Source organism: Didymella exigua (genome assembly GCF_010094145.1).
Source record: "Didymella exigua CBS 183.55 unplaced genomic scaffold M421scaffold_4, whole genome shotgun sequence".
NCBI lineage: Eukaryota > Fungi > Ascomycota > Dothideomycetes > Pleosporales > Didymellaceae > Didymella > Didymella exigua.
In genome coordinates, this window is record NW_022984778.1 from 1,186,913 (window position 1) to 1,203,788 (window position 16,876).

General features: G+C 57.8%; 7 protein-coding genes across 7 annotated transcripts; 2 read left to right on the forward strand and 5 right to left on the reverse strand.

Moving 5' to 3' along the window:
* Positions 1-408: 408 nt before the first annotated feature.
* Positions 409-3,406, reverse strand: M421DRAFT_417181 (uncharacterized protein). The gene is made up of 3 exons (XM_033591351.1): positions 2,072-3,406; positions 1,348-1,412; positions 409-587 (listed from the first exon to the last, which is right to left on the reverse strand). The coding sequence occupies exons 1-3, from the start codon at positions 3,059-3,061 to the stop codon at positions 557-559; spliced, it is 1,086 nt and encodes a 361-aa protein (XP_033452716.1). The 5' UTR covers positions 3,062-3,406; the 3' UTR covers positions 409-556.
* Positions 3,407-3,469: 63 nt separating this feature from the next.
* M421DRAFT_292994 (uncharacterized protein) lies at positions 3,470-5,139 on the reverse strand. Its single transcript, XM_033589036.1, has 3 exons — positions 4,937-5,139; positions 4,480-4,884; positions 3,470-4,416 (listed from the first exon to the last, which is right to left on the reverse strand). The coding sequence occupies exons 1-3, from the start codon at positions 5,028-5,030 to the stop codon at positions 3,878-3,880; spliced, it is 1,038 nt and encodes a 345-aa protein (XP_033452717.1). The 5' UTR covers positions 5,031-5,139; the 3' UTR covers positions 3,470-3,877.
* Positions 5,140-5,253: 114 nt separating this feature from the next.
* Positions 5,254-7,349, reverse strand: M421DRAFT_417185 (uncharacterized protein). The gene has a single exon (XM_033591352.1). The coding sequence runs from the start codon at positions 7,208-7,210 to the stop codon at positions 5,507-5,509; it is 1,704 nt and encodes a 567-aa protein (XP_033452718.1). The 5' UTR covers positions 7,211-7,349; the 3' UTR covers positions 5,254-5,506.
* A 230-nt stretch (positions 7,350-7,579) lies between these two features.
* M421DRAFT_89746 (uncharacterized protein) lies at positions 7,580-8,122 on the forward strand (the record flags this gene model as incomplete). The annotated part of the gene is made up of 1 exon (XM_033597796.1): positions 7,580-8,122. The coding sequence occupies one exon, from the start codon at positions 7,580-7,582 to the stop codon at positions 8,120-8,122; it is 543 nt and encodes a 180-aa protein (XP_033452719.1).
* An 815-nt stretch (positions 8,123-8,937) lies between these two features.
* On the forward strand, positions 8,938-9,576 carry M421DRAFT_98569 (uncharacterized protein; the record flags this gene model as incomplete). The annotated part of the gene is made up of 2 exons (XM_033598632.1): positions 8,938-9,338; positions 9,429-9,576. The coding sequence occupies 2 exons, from the start codon at positions 8,938-8,940 to the stop codon at positions 9,574-9,576; spliced, it is 549 nt and encodes a 182-aa protein (XP_033452720.1).
* A 216-nt stretch (positions 9,577-9,792) lies between these two features.
* Positions 9,793-12,049, reverse strand: M421DRAFT_417188 (uncharacterized protein). Its single transcript, XM_033591353.1, has 2 exons — positions 11,979-12,049; positions 9,793-11,918 (listed from the first exon to the last, which is right to left on the reverse strand). The coding sequence occupies exon 2, from the start codon at positions 11,598-11,600 to the stop codon at positions 10,065-10,067; it is 1,536 nt and encodes a 511-aa protein (XP_033452721.1). The 5' UTR covers positions 11,601-11,918; positions 11,979-12,049; the 3' UTR covers positions 9,793-10,064.
* A 675-nt stretch (positions 12,050-12,724) lies between these two features.
* On the reverse strand, positions 12,725-14,384 carry M421DRAFT_417190 (uncharacterized protein). Its single transcript, XM_033591354.1, has one exon. The coding sequence runs from the start codon at positions 14,228-14,230 to the stop codon at positions 12,821-12,823; it is 1,410 nt and encodes a 469-aa protein (XP_033452722.1). The 5' UTR covers positions 14,231-14,384; the 3' UTR covers positions 12,725-12,820.
* Between the last annotated feature and the right edge of the window lie 2,492 nt (positions 14,385-16,876).

The window sequence follows — 16,876 nt, forward strand, 5'->3', positions numbered from 1 at the left end:
TGCAGACCGCGCCACTGATGTTTCGCGATTACACTAGCTAGAGAGGAGCAGCGGTAATACTACTCTGCTTTTCAGAGGCTGGACCGTGGCGTCTGGCTTCGCCTGTCTGTATCGCTTTTTTCCCATGCCGTGACGTGACTTGCTTGCCGTGACTTGCTTGCCGTGACTTGCTTGCCGTGACTTTGCTTGCCGTGACTTGCTTGCCGTGACTTTGCTTGCCGTGACTTGACTGCCTTGCGTGAGCGGCGTGTGGTTTCTGTGTCTGTCTACATCTACATCTTGAAGCAGCCAGTCAGCCAGCCGGCCGGGGAGTCGGCCAGCCAGCCAGCCAGCGAGTCGGGGAGTTATGCTGATTCCGCACTTGGGCATTCACATGAGCATGAGCATCACGAAGACAGTGCGAGAGCGTGCGACATGAGACATGCCAGAGGTAAGAGGTTTGATACATGCAGACCCATATCCACCAGATCTATCTACCCGTACCTACCTGGCGTGGAGTGGACAGAGTACGAAGCAGTCAGTACATACAGCGCAACTGCTCGTCGACAGAGCAGAGCTACTTTGGATCGTACTTTGGTTTCCATATCCTGGATTCGTCAGCGCGTGGTCGGTCCATCACACATTGTCTCGCCCGCTCGTCTAGTACATCTGATCCGGACCGGGCATTTTCAACGCGTTGAGCGCCGCGCGCCGCCGCGCCTTGTCGAAAACAGCGCCACCGCTTCCCAGCAGAGAAATCGAATGACAGCAACGTCACACGACTAGCCTGCCCAACGCGGCTCGTATGCCAGTCTCCGCCGTCATCGGATCAGGATCAGGATCAGGGCCCCCATCAGCCGTCGGAAGCTATCGATACTGGGAGAGTCACACCCTCAGTGCGCTCCGCCTTTGACAGCGCGCCACGTGTATGCAGGCCATCCGGATAAGGAAGGGCGTCCAGCCAACGGGAAAGGCGTCGGGGCTCGCAGGCCGTGTTGGGCCATCATGTGTGGTGATGCGCGGTGATGCGCTGCGGTTGGTGGGGCGGGACGTGACAGAGCGGGAGGGAGGGTATGGTAAGGGCCGCTCCTGGCGGCTAAGCGAGGGCTGGATCTGGCAGGCGACGGAGAGCCAATTGCTGCGGCTGGGCGCGAGCGCACGAAACGGTGTGGGTTCTGGACGGCGGTGCGCGTGGAGTCGTTGTTTGAATCCAGAGATGCGGGTGCTGACGACGGCTGGCGCGGGTGTCGCCAGGCTGTGCTGCAATTCCCGTTTGGGAGTGACAGGCAGGTGACGTCCGGGCCGGTGGACGGTGTGGGGAAATTGATCCGATGCAGGACGACGCAACACGAAGAAAGTTGTACTCACCAGGTATTCCCCAATGTCTTGTTGCCCTTTGATTCCGCGAGGCGCAGGAACTGAGCCGCTTTGAACTGTGCAATACGCAGTTAGCGACCATTAACGAGGGAGCGCTGCAGCCGGACAGTGAGAATGCGCGCGAGGCGCCAGCCGAGACCATGTGAAGTTCCAGCCGAGACCATGTGAAGTTCCAGCCGAGACCATGTGAAGTTCCAACCGAGACCATGTGAAGTTCCAACCGAGACCATGTGCAGTTCCAGCCGAGACCATGTAAAGTTCCAGCCGAGACCATGTCAGGTTCCGGCCGAGACCATGTGAGGTTCCAGCCAAGCGGGCTGCTGCCCAAACAGTGAGGCGGGAGTTGAGCGTGCGGAGATATCTGAGACAAGGACAGCGGAGAACGGGAGCGAACGCGAGAGGCGGACCAAGCTGACCGTTCGCATCGCATTCACAATCGGTGGCTTGGATGCGCGCACGTCCGAATACAGAGCGCCTAGCCTGGGTGATGAGGGATGGCGATGAGGCTGACAACGCATGATCGGTGCCTTGGCTTGAAGGTGAAGCTCTCCTCGCAGAGCCCTGTCGGTGTCTGACATGACGCCAGAGCGACGACCGGGAGGGCGATGTCGAGGCTCGTCGCTGGGGACCGATGTGCGTCGTGCAGCGACAGGAGAAGGGAGCCTGGCCGAGCTGCATCCTTTCACAGCACAAAAACAAAAGTAAAGCTACATACCTTATCCTTCCTGCATCCAAACCCCTCGACGTAGCACCAGGCCACCTCGTTCATCGCGTCCGTATCGCCCAGATTCGCAGCGGTCTCGTAGTACTGCTTAGCGGCAGCAGGATCCTTCTTAATGCCCCAAGCGTTGCGGAAGCAGTTGGCCAGCTCGTACATGGCGAGCACGAGCTCGCCCTTCGCAGGGCCGCCCTTGGTCATGCCCGCGCCCAGCGCCAGCTTCTCGACCTCGGCGCTGTTCGACGCCGCGAGCGACAGGTAGTGCACGGCGGCCTCCTGGTCCGCGACGATGCCCCATGCGTGGCGCAGCGCGAGCCCGTACAGGACCTGCGCGAGGGCGTTGTTGGCGCCGGCCGGGTCGGCCAGACGCCCGAACAGCGCGGTGCTGGCTTCCAGGTTGCCCTTTTCGTGCAGCCGGATGGCCTCCTGCATGTCCTGCTCGTCGGCGGGCGCGGCGGCGGTGGCCATGGCGCCGTTGAGCTCGATGGTCGGCGTCGGCGGGGCGCTGCTTTGCGCCAGCGGGCCGCGCTGCACCAGCATGGTCGCGCGCTTCTCCCACTTGGCCTCGTCCTCGTCGTTGCGGGCGACGGGCGCATCGCCGACGTCGGGCAGGTTGTCCGGCACGTTGACGCTGCTCTGGCTGCGGCTGCGGCTCAAGTGAAACCGCTCGCTCAGGGTGCCGGCCCGCGGCCGCGCCGCGTCTTCGCTGCCGCGCCCGCTGCCCGCAGAGCTCGTGGTGCTGACGTTGGAGGAGCGCCGGAAGCGGCCAAAGCCGCGCGTGTCCTTGGGGCTCAGGAGGGGCGCTTCAGCGCGCGTGGGGTCGCCGGGAAACGAGGGCGGCTCGATGGCTTCGTGCGTGCTGGTCGTCGTACGGAAGAACTGGAACTCGGGCACGTCTACGCCCAGCGTAGGTCCTTTTCCCGCCGCGCCTGACGCGGCTTCGTCTTTCAGCTTCGTCTTCAGCTTGAGCAGGTCTTTGAGCGGCATGGCTGGTCTGCAATCCTATTCGAGGCGTGCAGCTGGACTGGGGCGTGCTCTGCAATAACGCGTCGCAACTGCAAGTTCGCTGCAGCTACAGATGTCCGGAGATTCTTATTGTACTTTCAGGGTCGTCGTATATCGGCGCAGCTTCTCAGCAAAAGTGGCAGGATGCATCGAACGTAGGATGCTGCGCCGCGTAATGCCAGATCAGAGGTGAATTGCTTGTAGGACAGCCAAGGCTGCCTCAGCCCGCTCCGCCTGTCACCACCCGCAGTCTATTTCCGTTGCAGCAAGGCGGGCACTGCCAAACAGCGCTAGCTAGCCCACCGGTCCCAGTCTTCCCCTCGTCGACCAAAAGACTCGGCCTTGCACAAGTGATTTTTGTTTTTTGTTTTTTGTTTTTTGTTTTTTGTTTTTTGTTTTTTATTTTTTATTTTTTATTTCTTGTTTCTTGTTTCTTAATTCTTCATTCTTCATTCTTTTATTCCTACATGCTTTTACTGTTCTTCTGGATGAACGAAAGCGTCCAGCCCCGGACCCGGCTATCTACTGACACCAAGAAGCTAGGAAACTACCAGGGATCACGGACATGACGCCGTCGTGAAGCGCAAAGGGGTATCATCGCAATACGCACCGTGTCGGGGTAACGCTGAATCGAGACTTGGGACGTCAAAATAGTCCAACAGCAAAGTCAAAAGTGCCCTACCGGATAAGCAATCGAGTTGCAGCTTCGATGCGGAACATGGGTTAGGTGGAGGTAGCGCTGCGCAGGGGAGGGGGCCTACATATTCTTAGTGTCGAGAATGCAGTGCTGCGTGCTGCCTAATCTTCCACGTCGAAGGGTACGTAGTCGACCTGCTGCGTGAACATCTGGGGTGCCTGCGACGTGTCCGAGGTCATCTCTTGCATCGCATTGCCCGCCATCTCAGCATCGGGCGAACCGGCTCGTGATTGCTCTTCTGGCGTAGCGTGACCAGCAGCCTTCCGCATCCGGGACGCACGATGAATGTGTCGATGTTGGCATTTGTCGCCGCGAATGCACTCGCCTTTGTTCGCAAAGTCGGGACACTCGTAGGCGTGCAGGTCTGCGCACTCGGCGCCCTTCTCGCAGTACCCGAGACGCCCGAAAGCGTCGCAGATCTGAGCTGCCGGGTTGACGCGAATATGCGCAAATCGACAGTCCTCGTTCGTGCATCGTGATTCCTGGAAGTGTAGACAGGTCGGAACGTTGTGAGGGGTGGAATCGTGAGACAGAGAACAGCGGCTACCTCGATTGCAGTCGTTCTTGAAGAGCCAGCGCTTGCAGAGCGCCTGTTTGTTCGGGTCGTGGACGAGGGGGCATCCGTGGCGCGTGCATATGCCTGGGATGGGTTAAACGTGTCACCAAGAGAAAAGGCATGGGGATTCGAGGCTGTCTGGGGTACCTGTCCATGTGAAAGTCGCGCAAAGCTGCTTGGGTTCCGTGGCGAGAGGACTGTTCTGTCTTGAATGAGCAGTCGACAGCGGCGCTGAACCGGGAGCCGAGACGCCCTCAGCACCAGGGGTTTCAGCAGACGCGTCTGACTTGTTGAAGACGACGGTGCGGTTCTTGAATTTGGCCGGGCCATGTGACGGTGGCGGGCGCTGATACGGATGGTACGAAGTCGCTCCCCGCCCTCCATATGCATATCCGCCACGCTGTGGTCCTCCTCGGTATGGGTTGTACGCGCCGCGACCCCGAGGGTTGTATCCAGACGCAGGGCTGTGGTACGTCGGTGCTGCGTATCCATCTGCGGTGTAGCCGTGGGCGAGTCGGTCCTGCTGCTCTTTCTTCATGCGCGCAATGTAGCCTGAAATCGAACCGTCAATCTCTCTTCCCACACTGCCTCCTCTTCCACATACTATTCAGTTCTGCGCGGGCGCGCAGTCGTTCCTCTTTCGTGCTCATTGCGTTGATTTGGTCTATTGTGTACGGTGGCGGTCCAGAAGGTGCCATGCTTGCGGTAGTTTCACTGTGTGTGCCTGTTGATCAGTTGCGCTGCGCCAAGGTTAGTACTATGTGAGCGCAAGTCTTTGTTGCTACAGTCGAGCGTGGTCGAGTGGTGGATCAAAGCGGTGGGGCAACAATAGTGGAGATCAACCTGTTAGCGCGCTTGATGGCACGTGACGTAGCTCAGATTGATGCCGGCACTGATATGGTAGAGGCAGCTGGTAGTCTTACCCGACTCAGGCAAAAGTTCAAGGGTACGGCAGCAGACATTGACACGTTTACAAATTCCGTGTCTGTGCAGTGGGACCGTTCCTTGAATGTGAATGTATAGTGGTATCTAACGATGAACAAGTAGTGGAGTCGAGTGCTTCCTCGACCCTTTTGTGAAGACCATGCGCCGGCCCAATGCGCTCGCCGAGACTCCGATGCAATGCAATACTCTGTAACGTCGGACATTCCTCCCATGCTTCCACTCGACCAACCTAGTCGTCCACATCCTCGTTGCCATTCAGCTTGTTCAGCTGCTTCTTCTTGATGTGGAGATCCTGCTGCTGTCTCTCAATCGTCTTGTTGACGCGGTTTCTGAACAGAGGGTTGTTCTGCTTGTCGCGCGACTCGATGCTCTGCTGGACCGCCTTCTCCAGCTCGGCGATTTCGGTCTCCAGGACTTCCCTCCTCTGTTGCTCGGCGACGGCAGCCTCGTCAATGTCGGAATCGTCGTCGTCATCGTCGTCGTCGTCGTCGTCATCGTCTTCTTCGGCTGATGTTGCGGCGGCCGGTGTAGCTGGGGCAGTCTCGGGCTCGACGACGATGCTGCCATGCTGCGCCAGTGCATGCATAGCTGCATCGTGGGCCGTGACGGGTGTTTGCCCCTCGACGGCGTCGCTGTTGCCAAACAGAGCTGCGAGCTCGTCGCCGTTGGCTTGGATCTCGACATGGTCGTCGTCCATGAATCCGGCTGCCAGCATCTCTTCCAGATCCGCAGCGTCAACTTCTTCAATGGGAGTCTCTGCGGGGGCGTTCATCATTTCTTCGTCGTCGTCGTCGTCTTCTGAGCCGGACTCGTCTTCCGAGGTCTCTGCTCCCTCTTCGACCAACTCGTACTTTGTGTTCTCGGCCATGTCATCAGCCTCTAGCAGTGCATTCATCTCGGCTTCGGCTCGCTCGACATCGAGGTAAGACTTTCGTGGTCGGAAGCGGCGCTTGCGGACCCAGCGCATGGGTGGAGTCAAGCCGTGGGGAAAGCGATGCGAGTTCTCTTCGACGTGGCTTGGTCGCGGATACTTCTTTGCCTCGTCCTCGTTCTGGACCCTGCCCAAGACGAGGAGCATCTGGCAGACATCTGCAGTCTTGACCCAGTCCTTCTTGTTCCAGCTCTTCATCGACTCGATGATGTTGGGCAGCTCTACCATGGAGGCAGCATAGTGGCGGCCTTGTATAGTGAGCATGGCTCTCCTGCCTTCTTTGTCGAAGAACCGAAAGTACACGCCTGGCCCTCCCAGGGAGGTGCTCCTCCCGATGGTCTTCTCTTCGATGGACCTGCGCACAAGGTCGCAGTCGGGCCCGGGCAGCATGCGCAACACAAACTGGCTCTCTACGGCGGGATCTTCCTCTGCCTCGTCGGCTTCACTGTCGTAGCCAACACCCATCGGTCTGAGAGGAGGCCGCCCGGCGCCCTTGACCTTGAGCAGTGTGGTGCCGCGTGAGGCCGCGGGCCCGGCGGAGGAGGACGACTTGGGCTTGATAGATAGCTTTAGAGACGTCGACCGGTTTGGCTGAAGCTTGGGGGGTCGTTGCGCCGGCGCTGGACGGTCCTCCATGTCCTCGTCGTCGCTCTGGTCCAGGCGCTCCAGGCTCTTCAGCGTGGGCTTCGGCTTGCGCTTCGCCGATGGGACGTCCCCGTCTTCGCCACCGTCGCGCCCCCGCTTCTTCGGCGCCGGCTTGCCTGCTGGGACCGCATTGCCGTCGGCGTCGGTCTTGGGCTTCTTGATGTACTTGCGCTTGTGCTTGAGCGCATCGGCGGGCGCGTCGCCGCCAGCAGTCGGCGCAGCTGGCGCAGCAGGCGCAGCGGGCTTCAGCTTGATCTTGAAGCCGCCAGGTTTTGCAGCAGCTGGCGCGGGGGCTGCCTCGCCGTTTGCGGGCGCGTCGCCGGGAGCCGCGTTGGGGGTCTTGAACTTGATCTTCATCGCGTCGACGTGGGGGCCGTGGACTGTCCAGGCATGGGCGAGAGGGGGCGGGCGCAGCTGCGCACTGGCGGCGTGTCGTCAAATGCTGTGTGTGTCGTCAAATGCTGTGCGTGTGTCAAATGCTGTGCGTGGAGGCGAGGGCGGCAGCGGTGGATGGATCGATCGATCGACTGCCGAGGTGAGCCTTGGCAAGCCCGCGATTGTGAAAGTCCAGGCTCCACGTCGCACGCGCCTTCACCACTTTGGCACCGGCCACCCTCCTCACTTGACGCCCTCCATCCCACGATGCGCTGGCTGCTGCCCCGATAGCCGCAGACACCCACTGGACCTCTGCACTCCGACGAATCCCGCGACCGCGCCCGCGCCAGCATGTCCCAGCACGACCTGTTCCTCAACCTCCTGCGGCCCGCCGTCCTCCACATCCTGCGCGCGACCGGCTTCCACTGCGGCAAGCCCTCTGCCGTCGACACCGTCGTCGACCTCACCGCCCGCTACCTGACCCTGCTCGCCGAGCGCACCGCCTACAATGCGTACTCGAACCACAACGACCCGACCCCGGACATCTCCGACGTGCGCATGGCCATGCAGGACTGCGCGCTGCTCGTTCCCACCATGACGGCCGGCGAGGAGCTGTGGAAGGAGTTCCTGCGCAAGCCGCTGGACGCCTACAACGCCGAGTCTGGTGCGCGGGACATGGAAGAGCGCCGCCGCGATGCCGAAGACACGGCAGACGTCGCCGCCTTCATAGAGTGGGTCGAGGGCGAGCAGAACAGGGAGATCCGCCGCATAGCAGGCACATACAAGCCCGTGGCCACGAACCCCACCGAGCAGCTGGACCAGCTGGACCAGCTGGAGATGGAGGACTATTTGAACAGTAGGCCCTCACCAGTGATGCGCCCTGCACTGCGCTAATCAAGACTGCAGCACTCATGAAGAAACACAGCAAGACGGGCGTCGAGTCGCGCTTCCAGGGCACAGTGCTCGGCATTCCGGCAGAGATGAAGCCAGTGAAGATCGAAGGAGGTGGCCCGGATTCCATCGAAGAGTGGAATCGCAGGACACGGGAGAAGGCCATCAAGGCAGCAGAAGCACTGGCAGAGCGCAACGGGACCCCAGCAATGTCAAGACGGCAGTCCGAGGACCTGGTCATGGAGACGGAGTAAATACCCACCATTGCATCACGACAGCATAGCGAGGGCGTTCAATGGGCTTTACATTTGCGAGGGTATGTTTATTAGGCCCCAGCATCAGCATCTCTACCGAATTGCAAATCTTTGGCCATGCCGAATTGCAAATCTTTGGCCATGCCGAATTGCAAATCTTTGGCCATGCCGAATTGAAAATCTTTGGCCATACATGCACCGACTGCCTGTCTCAGATTACGCAGATCCAGATGCTACGCTAAATCGCGTCGTGGGTGCGAATGAATGACGCGCCGCCCCGCCTACGTCATTGCATTCGTCGACGACCACAAAACAGCCCTCGACAACCCATTGCGCGCTCCTCACACTTTCACCATAATATACAGCAATCCACGGCAAGTTCTCGACACCCACCACACACCACTGCCATTCATCACACACCACTGCCATTCACCACACACCACTGCCATTCACCACACAATACTGCCATTCACCACACAATACTGCCATCCACCACACAATACTGTCATCCACCACACAATACTGCCATCCACCACACAATACTGCCATCCACCACACCCAACAATGTCGGCTCTCTCTCCCACCGGCCCCTCACAGCCAACCCAAGCCCAAGCCTACGAAACCCCCGGGAACCCCGCCTCGACCACGCCCCGGGAAAAATCCGCACAAGCCACCAACGCCTCGGACAGCAGCGCGCCAGTCGACCAGCGGATCCCCCAGAAGCAGGCCTCAGACGCCGCCGGGCACCGCAATGCCAAGTTCGAGGAGGGCGCCGGCGTGCACGGCGCTCCCGCTGGCGAGGAGGCGAAGGGTCTGACTGAGGAGGACGTCGGCAGGCACAAGGAGCTGGACGGCGAGCAGATGGCCGCGCCTGGCGAGGGGCGGGTGGCGGATGCTGTGCGCAAGGGCGGCGAGGGGATGGGCGGGGGTGGCTCGGAGCCGAGTTTTACGAGTGATCTGGATCGGTGAGTTGGGTTTTCTGCTACCGTCTGCGAGGTTTTGGTTCTACGAGGCCTCGTTGCTACGGATGGTGGAGCCGTGCTGACTTGGACTAGGAAGAAGGCCGAGCAGGCCGAGGCCCGTGAGGCGATCAAGGCTGAGAGGGCGGGGGACACACTGGCTGGCGGTGCCGCGGGACAGACTGGCGGGCCTGCGAATCCCGTCGGTCAGGGCGGGTATCCCAACGGCGGGCCGCTGAACTAGTGGGATGGGCGAAGGTGCGGGTGAACGCGCGCCATAGCCAGCACAGGGGCGCACGAGAGACGACGAACATGAAGAACAGCACGAATGGATAAGCGTTGCATCGAGCATCACTGCAAGCGTGGGCGTTCTCGCGACGCGGCGAACAGCAGCACTCGTCGCACCAAAGCGCTTGACAGCCCACGGAGCATCACTGCATGTACAAACTCGCCAAGCACCGTAAATACGTACTAGAATACCAGCAGCGACGTTGCCGCGATGAAAGAATACCTAACCGCTATCCAATAACCTCGAAAAGAAGCCCATGGGCATAAACCCAGACCCAGACCCATATGTACACCGATGCGGACCTACCACAGCCGCGTTCGCTGGTGGTCTCAATCATCAAACGCCTAACCAACTCCGTAAGATCCAACGTAGCCCCAAACACACAGTAGATCACATACACGAAAACAAATAAAATCACACCATGCCCGGACCACACCGCAGGCCTAAGAACGCGTCCGGTAGGCATCGAACTCGAACCCATCGACGGACGCGTACGCATACGTCTCGTACGCAACGGGGTCCGCGGGCTGGATCGAGTCGCTGAGCCCGTAGTCGAGCGGCATCTGCGGGGGCGCAAGCGAGGCTGCGGGATGCGGCGGTGCGTCGAGGGCGAGGGGGGGCGAGAGGGCGTTACTTGCACCAGCTGCACCGACGCTGATACTAGCACCAGCACCAGCACCAGGAGTCTCACCCGCACTGTCCGACTCGCTGTCAACCGTGTTGGGCACCTCCAGGTCGCGAATCCAGTGCTCCCTCAGCCACTCCATAGCCGGGTGATCACCGCCACCGATACCGCCGCGCTTCTCGTCGTTCTTGCCCTTGCGGCCGCGCTTGCGGGGGTGAAAGTGCGCACGGCGCAGGTGCGCGGCGGCGTTGTAGTACGCGCCGTAGACCTTGCCGTTGCGGCAGTGTTTGCAGTTGTCGAGGAAGTGCTTCTGGAACGCGGGCGCGACGCACACGTAGCCCCTGCGCACCGCGGCGTGGGCGCGCAGTACGTGCCGGTCCAGCTCGTGCGCGCCCCGGAACCCGTTGGGCCGCAAGTTGCACTGCGCGCACATGATCTTCGGGTGCTGCGGGCGCACGTACGGCGCCTTGCTTATCACGCCGACGTTCTTGCTGGACCCGTCCGAGGATACGACGCGCGCCATCTGGTCGCGGGATGAGGCGGCGGCGGCGTCGCCTGCTTTGGGCGCGAGCGGGCGCGATGCGGCGGCGGCGTTGATCTCGCGCTCGCGCCGGGATCGCCGGGAGATGCTGGAGCGTGTGCTGCTCGCGCTGCTCTCGGACGATTGGTGGGATGTCGACCTCCGCATATCCTCCGCCAGGTACGACTCGTTCTGTTGGTGACCGGAAGGAGCAAGTGCGTAAACACTTGCATTTGAGACAGGGACAGAAGTAAACGCAGGAAACAGGACAGGGTCACTGGCCACGGGACCAGTGAAGGAACTAAGGAAATTAGGATCGAATTTCGATCCATTGATACATGAAGACGCAGAGAAGGAAAGTTGGCTATCCTCGGGAAGGATAGCCAGGTACTGAGAATCAAAAGGGACGCGCAAAGAAGTCTCATCAATGAAAGGGGTGTTCAGACTGCTCCGACGACTCATGGTGTTACTAGATTGAGTAACAGGAGTCATCATTGCAGTCTGAGGTGTGCTGGGCGACGTGGAGTAATCTGACGATTGACACCATTGGGGGGTTAGTTGCACGTGCATGTTATCAAAGGGCACTGAAGGCGATGTTGCCTCGATACACGTGTTGATGTAGTCACTCGGGGTGTACTCAACCGTAGTCTCAGGGATTGCCTGGAGACTCGCCTGGGGTTGCATCGAGCCCGAGTAGAGAGCATAGTCGCCCGTCGATTCGTTGGAAGTCGCGAGCCATACGCCGAAGTCGCTTGCTGAGCGCTGGAGGTCGTTATTCTCTGGGATGGTCGTGGATCGGGGTCTGGAGACCGGAGCGGACTGGGTGCGGTCCATCTGCTGGAGGTTAGAACACGGGGAGAGCGACCTCCAAAGATGATATCCATACAGGAAGTTGGGTCAAGTTCGACATGCTGTTGGGCATCGTCCTTGGTACCATCGATGGCTGTGCGGGCATGTCGAAGCCGTTGTTTGGATACAGGGTGCCGTGCGACCCAGCTGCCTGGCGCTGCTCCTCAGAGAGGTGAGCGTGGTTGAGCCAAAAGTCCATTCTGGCCTGGTCCGGTATCCCGTAGATGTCACTACTACTATTCATGAAGGTATTGGCCATGTTAATGCTAATAATGGCGGATTCTGTAGTTTGGGTAAAGCAGACTGCACAATGTTAGCGATCTGCGAACACCGAGGAGCGTCTCACTGTGCAGGAGACCCTACAATGTAATAGCTGGCTGCTACAAAATAATCAATATAGAGGCGAATGGGTGCTTTCAGCAATGTGAGGCGTGCAATTGATGGAGATACCAGCCACGACGGGGAGGATCAGCTTTTAGCAACCACTCGAAATAGCGGCAAGCGTTGATGCGCTGGCTCGAGCGGAGGACGTCTGACGAGATGCGGGGCGCGCTGAGCGGGTCGTAGCAGGGCCAGATGTCGCTCAGGAGGGCAACCCAAGTCGATGATCACTTCGTTCCGTCTGAAGTGTGATTGGAGGCAAGGACACGTAGGTGAATATCATTCGCTGCCTCGCATTTCTTTTCGGCAGTGTGCGCGCCGACCCTTGCACCCTTGGCCAGCATCGGTCCTATCGTGAGCCCGCGGTCGGTGAAAGGGCAACAAGTTTCCTGCGTCCTCTTCCACTCGGTCAATCTCTGCATCAATGGCAGCGCACCCTCGTCCACCTGGTGTGCTTTTGCGCGGCGCCCGCGCCTCAGTCGGATGTAGCAAGGCAAACCGGTCGTCATCCACAAGGATCTCCAGATCGCACCAGGGCCGAATCGACTTCGACGCCCCGTCACGACTTTGTGCTGCCAATCATGACCCTTTCAAGACACACCTTTTGCTTCCACTCTATCGAACGCTTTGTCGCATCACAAACTACCCCATTGGGCCAGTAGCGAGTCGCAACGCGCTTGGCGCGAGACATCACCGAGCACTCATTTCAAACACGGCTTACGAATGTTCAGTTTTCATTATTATTATTACTAGGTTTGATTAAACCTCCCCAACTGTAGATCGTACCTGTTCTTCTGTCATGTCACGACTGTTCCGTTTGCTGCTCAATCTTCCGAGCCTTTCAAGCCGGGTAGCGCCGGCGAGAGCAATCTCCTTAATCTGATCAGCTGGCGCTTTTGTGGAAAGCCTTGTGGCACGGAGCGGCCTGATGACGCTGAAGAGAAAGAGAACCTGGAGAGCGCGCCGGACGCATCTTTCGAGCCGTTGCTTTGCTGACTCCGCGGAGTCAGAGGATGCTCGAGTTCCAACAAGTCAAAATCCGTTTCTCGTAGCGCCTGCTGCGGGCCATTGAGCCAATACCTGTCCATGCACACGTCCGACGCTTCCTCGTTGAGACCCATGCCGTCGAAGTACACGACTAAATGTTCCAGGGCCATCAGATCAGAGGGACGTCGCCCTATCGAATCTATCTCGCTCGCAAATGGGTCCAAAGTGGCAACGGAGTCCTTTCGCAGCAAGGCTGGGTGCTTTTCGAGACAGATCGGACCAGGTACGTAGACCCTTGTCCGGTACAGGTCCTTGAGGTTTTCGTCGCCGGCAAACCTGTTATTTGACAGTGGCTGTGGTCTCCGGAAGGGCGAGGGCGTCTTTGGTGAAACTGGCGTCGAGGTCCCTCGCCTGCCATTGATGGCGCTGGTCGGCCTGAACCGCCCAGGCTGACGCTCAGGTGGGTACAGCTCTACGGGCGTGCCCAGCATCGATTGAGGTGAACTGACGAATTTATCGGTCTCTGCTTCTACGAAATTCATCCTCAGCCTTGCCAGCTGTTTCCTTTCCAGCGTCTCTCGCACCCTCGGCTTGCGAGAGAAGGACGCATGTATTTGGGTTATCAATTCCTCGTCTTCTTCCCAACTATCGCTTCCCCTTTCGAATGAGAACCGAGCGTTCGGTCTTTCTTCTTCCAGCAGCGCTTCGGGCATGCCAAACACTTTTCGTGCTTTCAAGTCGCTCTCAGATAACAAGTGCCTGGAGTGTCTTCCTCTCTCTGCACTTTGCTTTTCCAATCTCACACTCATCGCTCTTCTTGGCACCTGAGGTGCATAGTCCGCCGAGTTGAATGCGCCAGGCGGCGCCGTGCTCGACTTTTGCCGCGTGCTTGGTCTTCTCACGATGGCTACGATATCGCTCACGCTCCTCAATCGATGGCGCAGCGATTGCCTGCGCGAGGGCGAGGTCACCGTGATAGCCGGCGTATCAGGCGGCGTTTGCGGCAGCTTTGGTTGAGGCATCAGGGGTGTTTCTGAGGTCAGAGCTGTGGGAGTCAGGCCGTCGTCGATATCGTCCTCGTTGTCGGTTTTCTCGGATGAGGAGGAAATAGAGGTCATGAAGGTCCACAGGCCGTCGACAAGTAGACCAAGTTCGCTGATCTCGCTTGTGGGCCGGGCCGCGAAGTTCGCTGACGGTAGATCGTCGTAGGGAATGTCGTAGTAGTCCTCACCGGTTGTTTGCATCATGGCGATTCGTCTCGATACTCAATAGCAGGTGTGCGGAAGGCAGTCCGACAACGCTTGCGCGGTCTTTCGGTGGTATTCGGGCCATCATTCTTTGTCAGGTCGCTATTGCGATGTTTGCAGCCTTGCGCACGTAGGGGCTGCCTAGGGCATTGTCAGACCCAGAAACAACAAAGAAAGTCGTTGAGCCTAAGGGGTGGCTCAGCACTACCGTCCCTTCGGCTAGTGCAAAGGTATAGCTGCTCGAGCTAAAGCCCCGCCGTGGCTTTCAGAGCCCAACTTCGTACCGGAGGCTTATTAATACCCTGGGCGGGGATTTTGGTACACCATTTGCCTACGAGCACGTTCACTCTGCAGCCCCATGGATATGTACTTATTGGTGGGCTACTTTTGGCACATCGGTAGGTAGTTCTACCCGGAACATGTTGTGTTGTGCGATGTCGCAGCCATCTACTCTCCAAATCTTCTATTATGATATATAGATTTACTTAAGCAGCGACAAACAACGCGGTCATCGCTGCAATCACTGTCCGCACTTCTCTGAGAAGTCATGAAGTTAGAGCGGGCTTGATGTTTGCTACTGAGCAGCCCTTCTGTCTTACCGATGTACTGAAAACAATGAATGACACAATGGTCCCTTTCGAGCGCATCTCTCTCCCTAGTGGATCAGGGTCTCATATCGAAGGTGCAAACGCACACAAAACTCGATAGAACAGTATTTGAATTATTATTATCTCTCTGTTGACCAACATTCTTGTGTGAATATTGACTTTGCACCAGACCCATCTCTTCATCATCACCATGCAGGTGCCATCAACAGCAGTGATGAAGTGCTCCGCACTCCAAATCCAGCCCTTATCCTTGTGAGCTCGAGAAGTCTCCGTAATCGCTCCACATACTGAACTCCAATGCAGGTACGATCGCAATTTACAAGACTCACCAATCCTGCGTCTGCCAACCGAACTGCGCTATTTGATCTACCAACTCGTCACCATTCCCGAACAGATCGATATCGAAACACCAGTGCATAACCGGGTCTGCGAGATCAAGTCCAAACCGTATCATATCTGCATCGTTGACAGGTTTAATTGTATGCAATATTGGCGGTACAAACCAAAGACCTCTCAAAGGATCACGCCACTGTATCTAGTCTGCAAACAGCTGCACAACGAGACAGCTTTGCTCCCGCTAAGCACGGCCAAGGTGGTAATTCTTGATGGTTCCATGCAGGCGTGGTACCTCTTCGATTACACCCTGACGAGCATCCAACGTGGCGCGATCCGGCGCTTATCGATTTGTATGAGAGAAGTGCACTACGCTTTGAAAGTTTTGCTGCACAGCTGCATGCCAGATTATGATACTATACACCAGCATGTACACCTCCAGAGGCTGTGCTTTCCTTTGCAGAGACTGATGGGCCTCAGGACGGTCACCGTGCGGCTGCTTGAGGATAGGAAGGGATACTACCCTGATCCAAGGTCGGTGGTCAATTTCCCTCGGGAGACAGTCAGGGCTGTACTTGGTGTTGGTCCGAAGGTTGATATTGAGCTACAGTATTGGAGCCTAGGCACCGTTGAGCACGCATTTGAATGGCAGCTTTTGCACAGCCGTGCTCCTCCACGGTGAGGTGCCGTACGGTGGAAGCTTCGGGAAACTATGGTCAGAGTCCGGCGGATTTTCAAGGCTGTATAGACTATTGCGCACGCAGATGAGTGTGGTTCCGCGAGAAATGTCGTCTCTGCCGGGACTATCAGCTCCATGGGTCGTCTAGCTAAGTAGAGTGGAATGGAGATTGGAACCAAAAGACTGGGGTGTCAAAACAAATATTTACATGGCTGCTGAAGCGAGGAGGTATTCGCCACCTTAACGATCAATCCCATCTGGCGTTTACGCGAGCAGTTGTATGACAGTATGAGGAGGCACAACCTCTACCGTGCCAATATCTGGAATCCCACATTGTGCCTGGGGATCTTTAACACGTTCTTACTCGATCTGTCGCCTGTGAAGCTGTGCTCTTAAAGTCGCGGAGTTCAGTGCCCTGAGCTCTAAGCACATATCTATCTTCTTTTACAAATCCGGTATCAACGTGTCGTATATTTGGCAGGGTTGCGAACACTGATTATGGAACTTACGCCCTCCGGACTGCATCGATCCGAGCAGGAGTGGCGCACGTACTTGACATTCGTCCCGACATCAGGGTGGTGCTCTACGACGCGGGCGGGGACTGAGCGATATATGATGTTGCCGGTTGCGGACTTGAAACCCAAGTGTAGACAAGCGTGATTATGGTACAACTCACCTTGTGCGCTAGAGTAATCAGCATGGTCTTAATTAGCATAGTCTAGCTGGATCGATTGAGTTGATGTTTGAAGGCAGAAGGCTACCGTATTAGTGCTAAAAGTCTGCGACTTTTCTGGCCCACTGTAGCAGTGCCATGTGTACGTACTAAGTGGAGGCCTCCGAGACTGTGTCAGGTCTTTAGAAATTGCAGTCAGGCTATATTTTGAGAAAATTGACCAAGGAGTTGCGATGATGGGCAAATTTTGATTTTGCAGGCGAGCATAGCCGACAGACACGTTGAGTTGGTAGCAGGCAATGTCCAAATGGATGTGAGGCTGAACCGTGGGCAAAAGGGCCGAATCGGCCCCG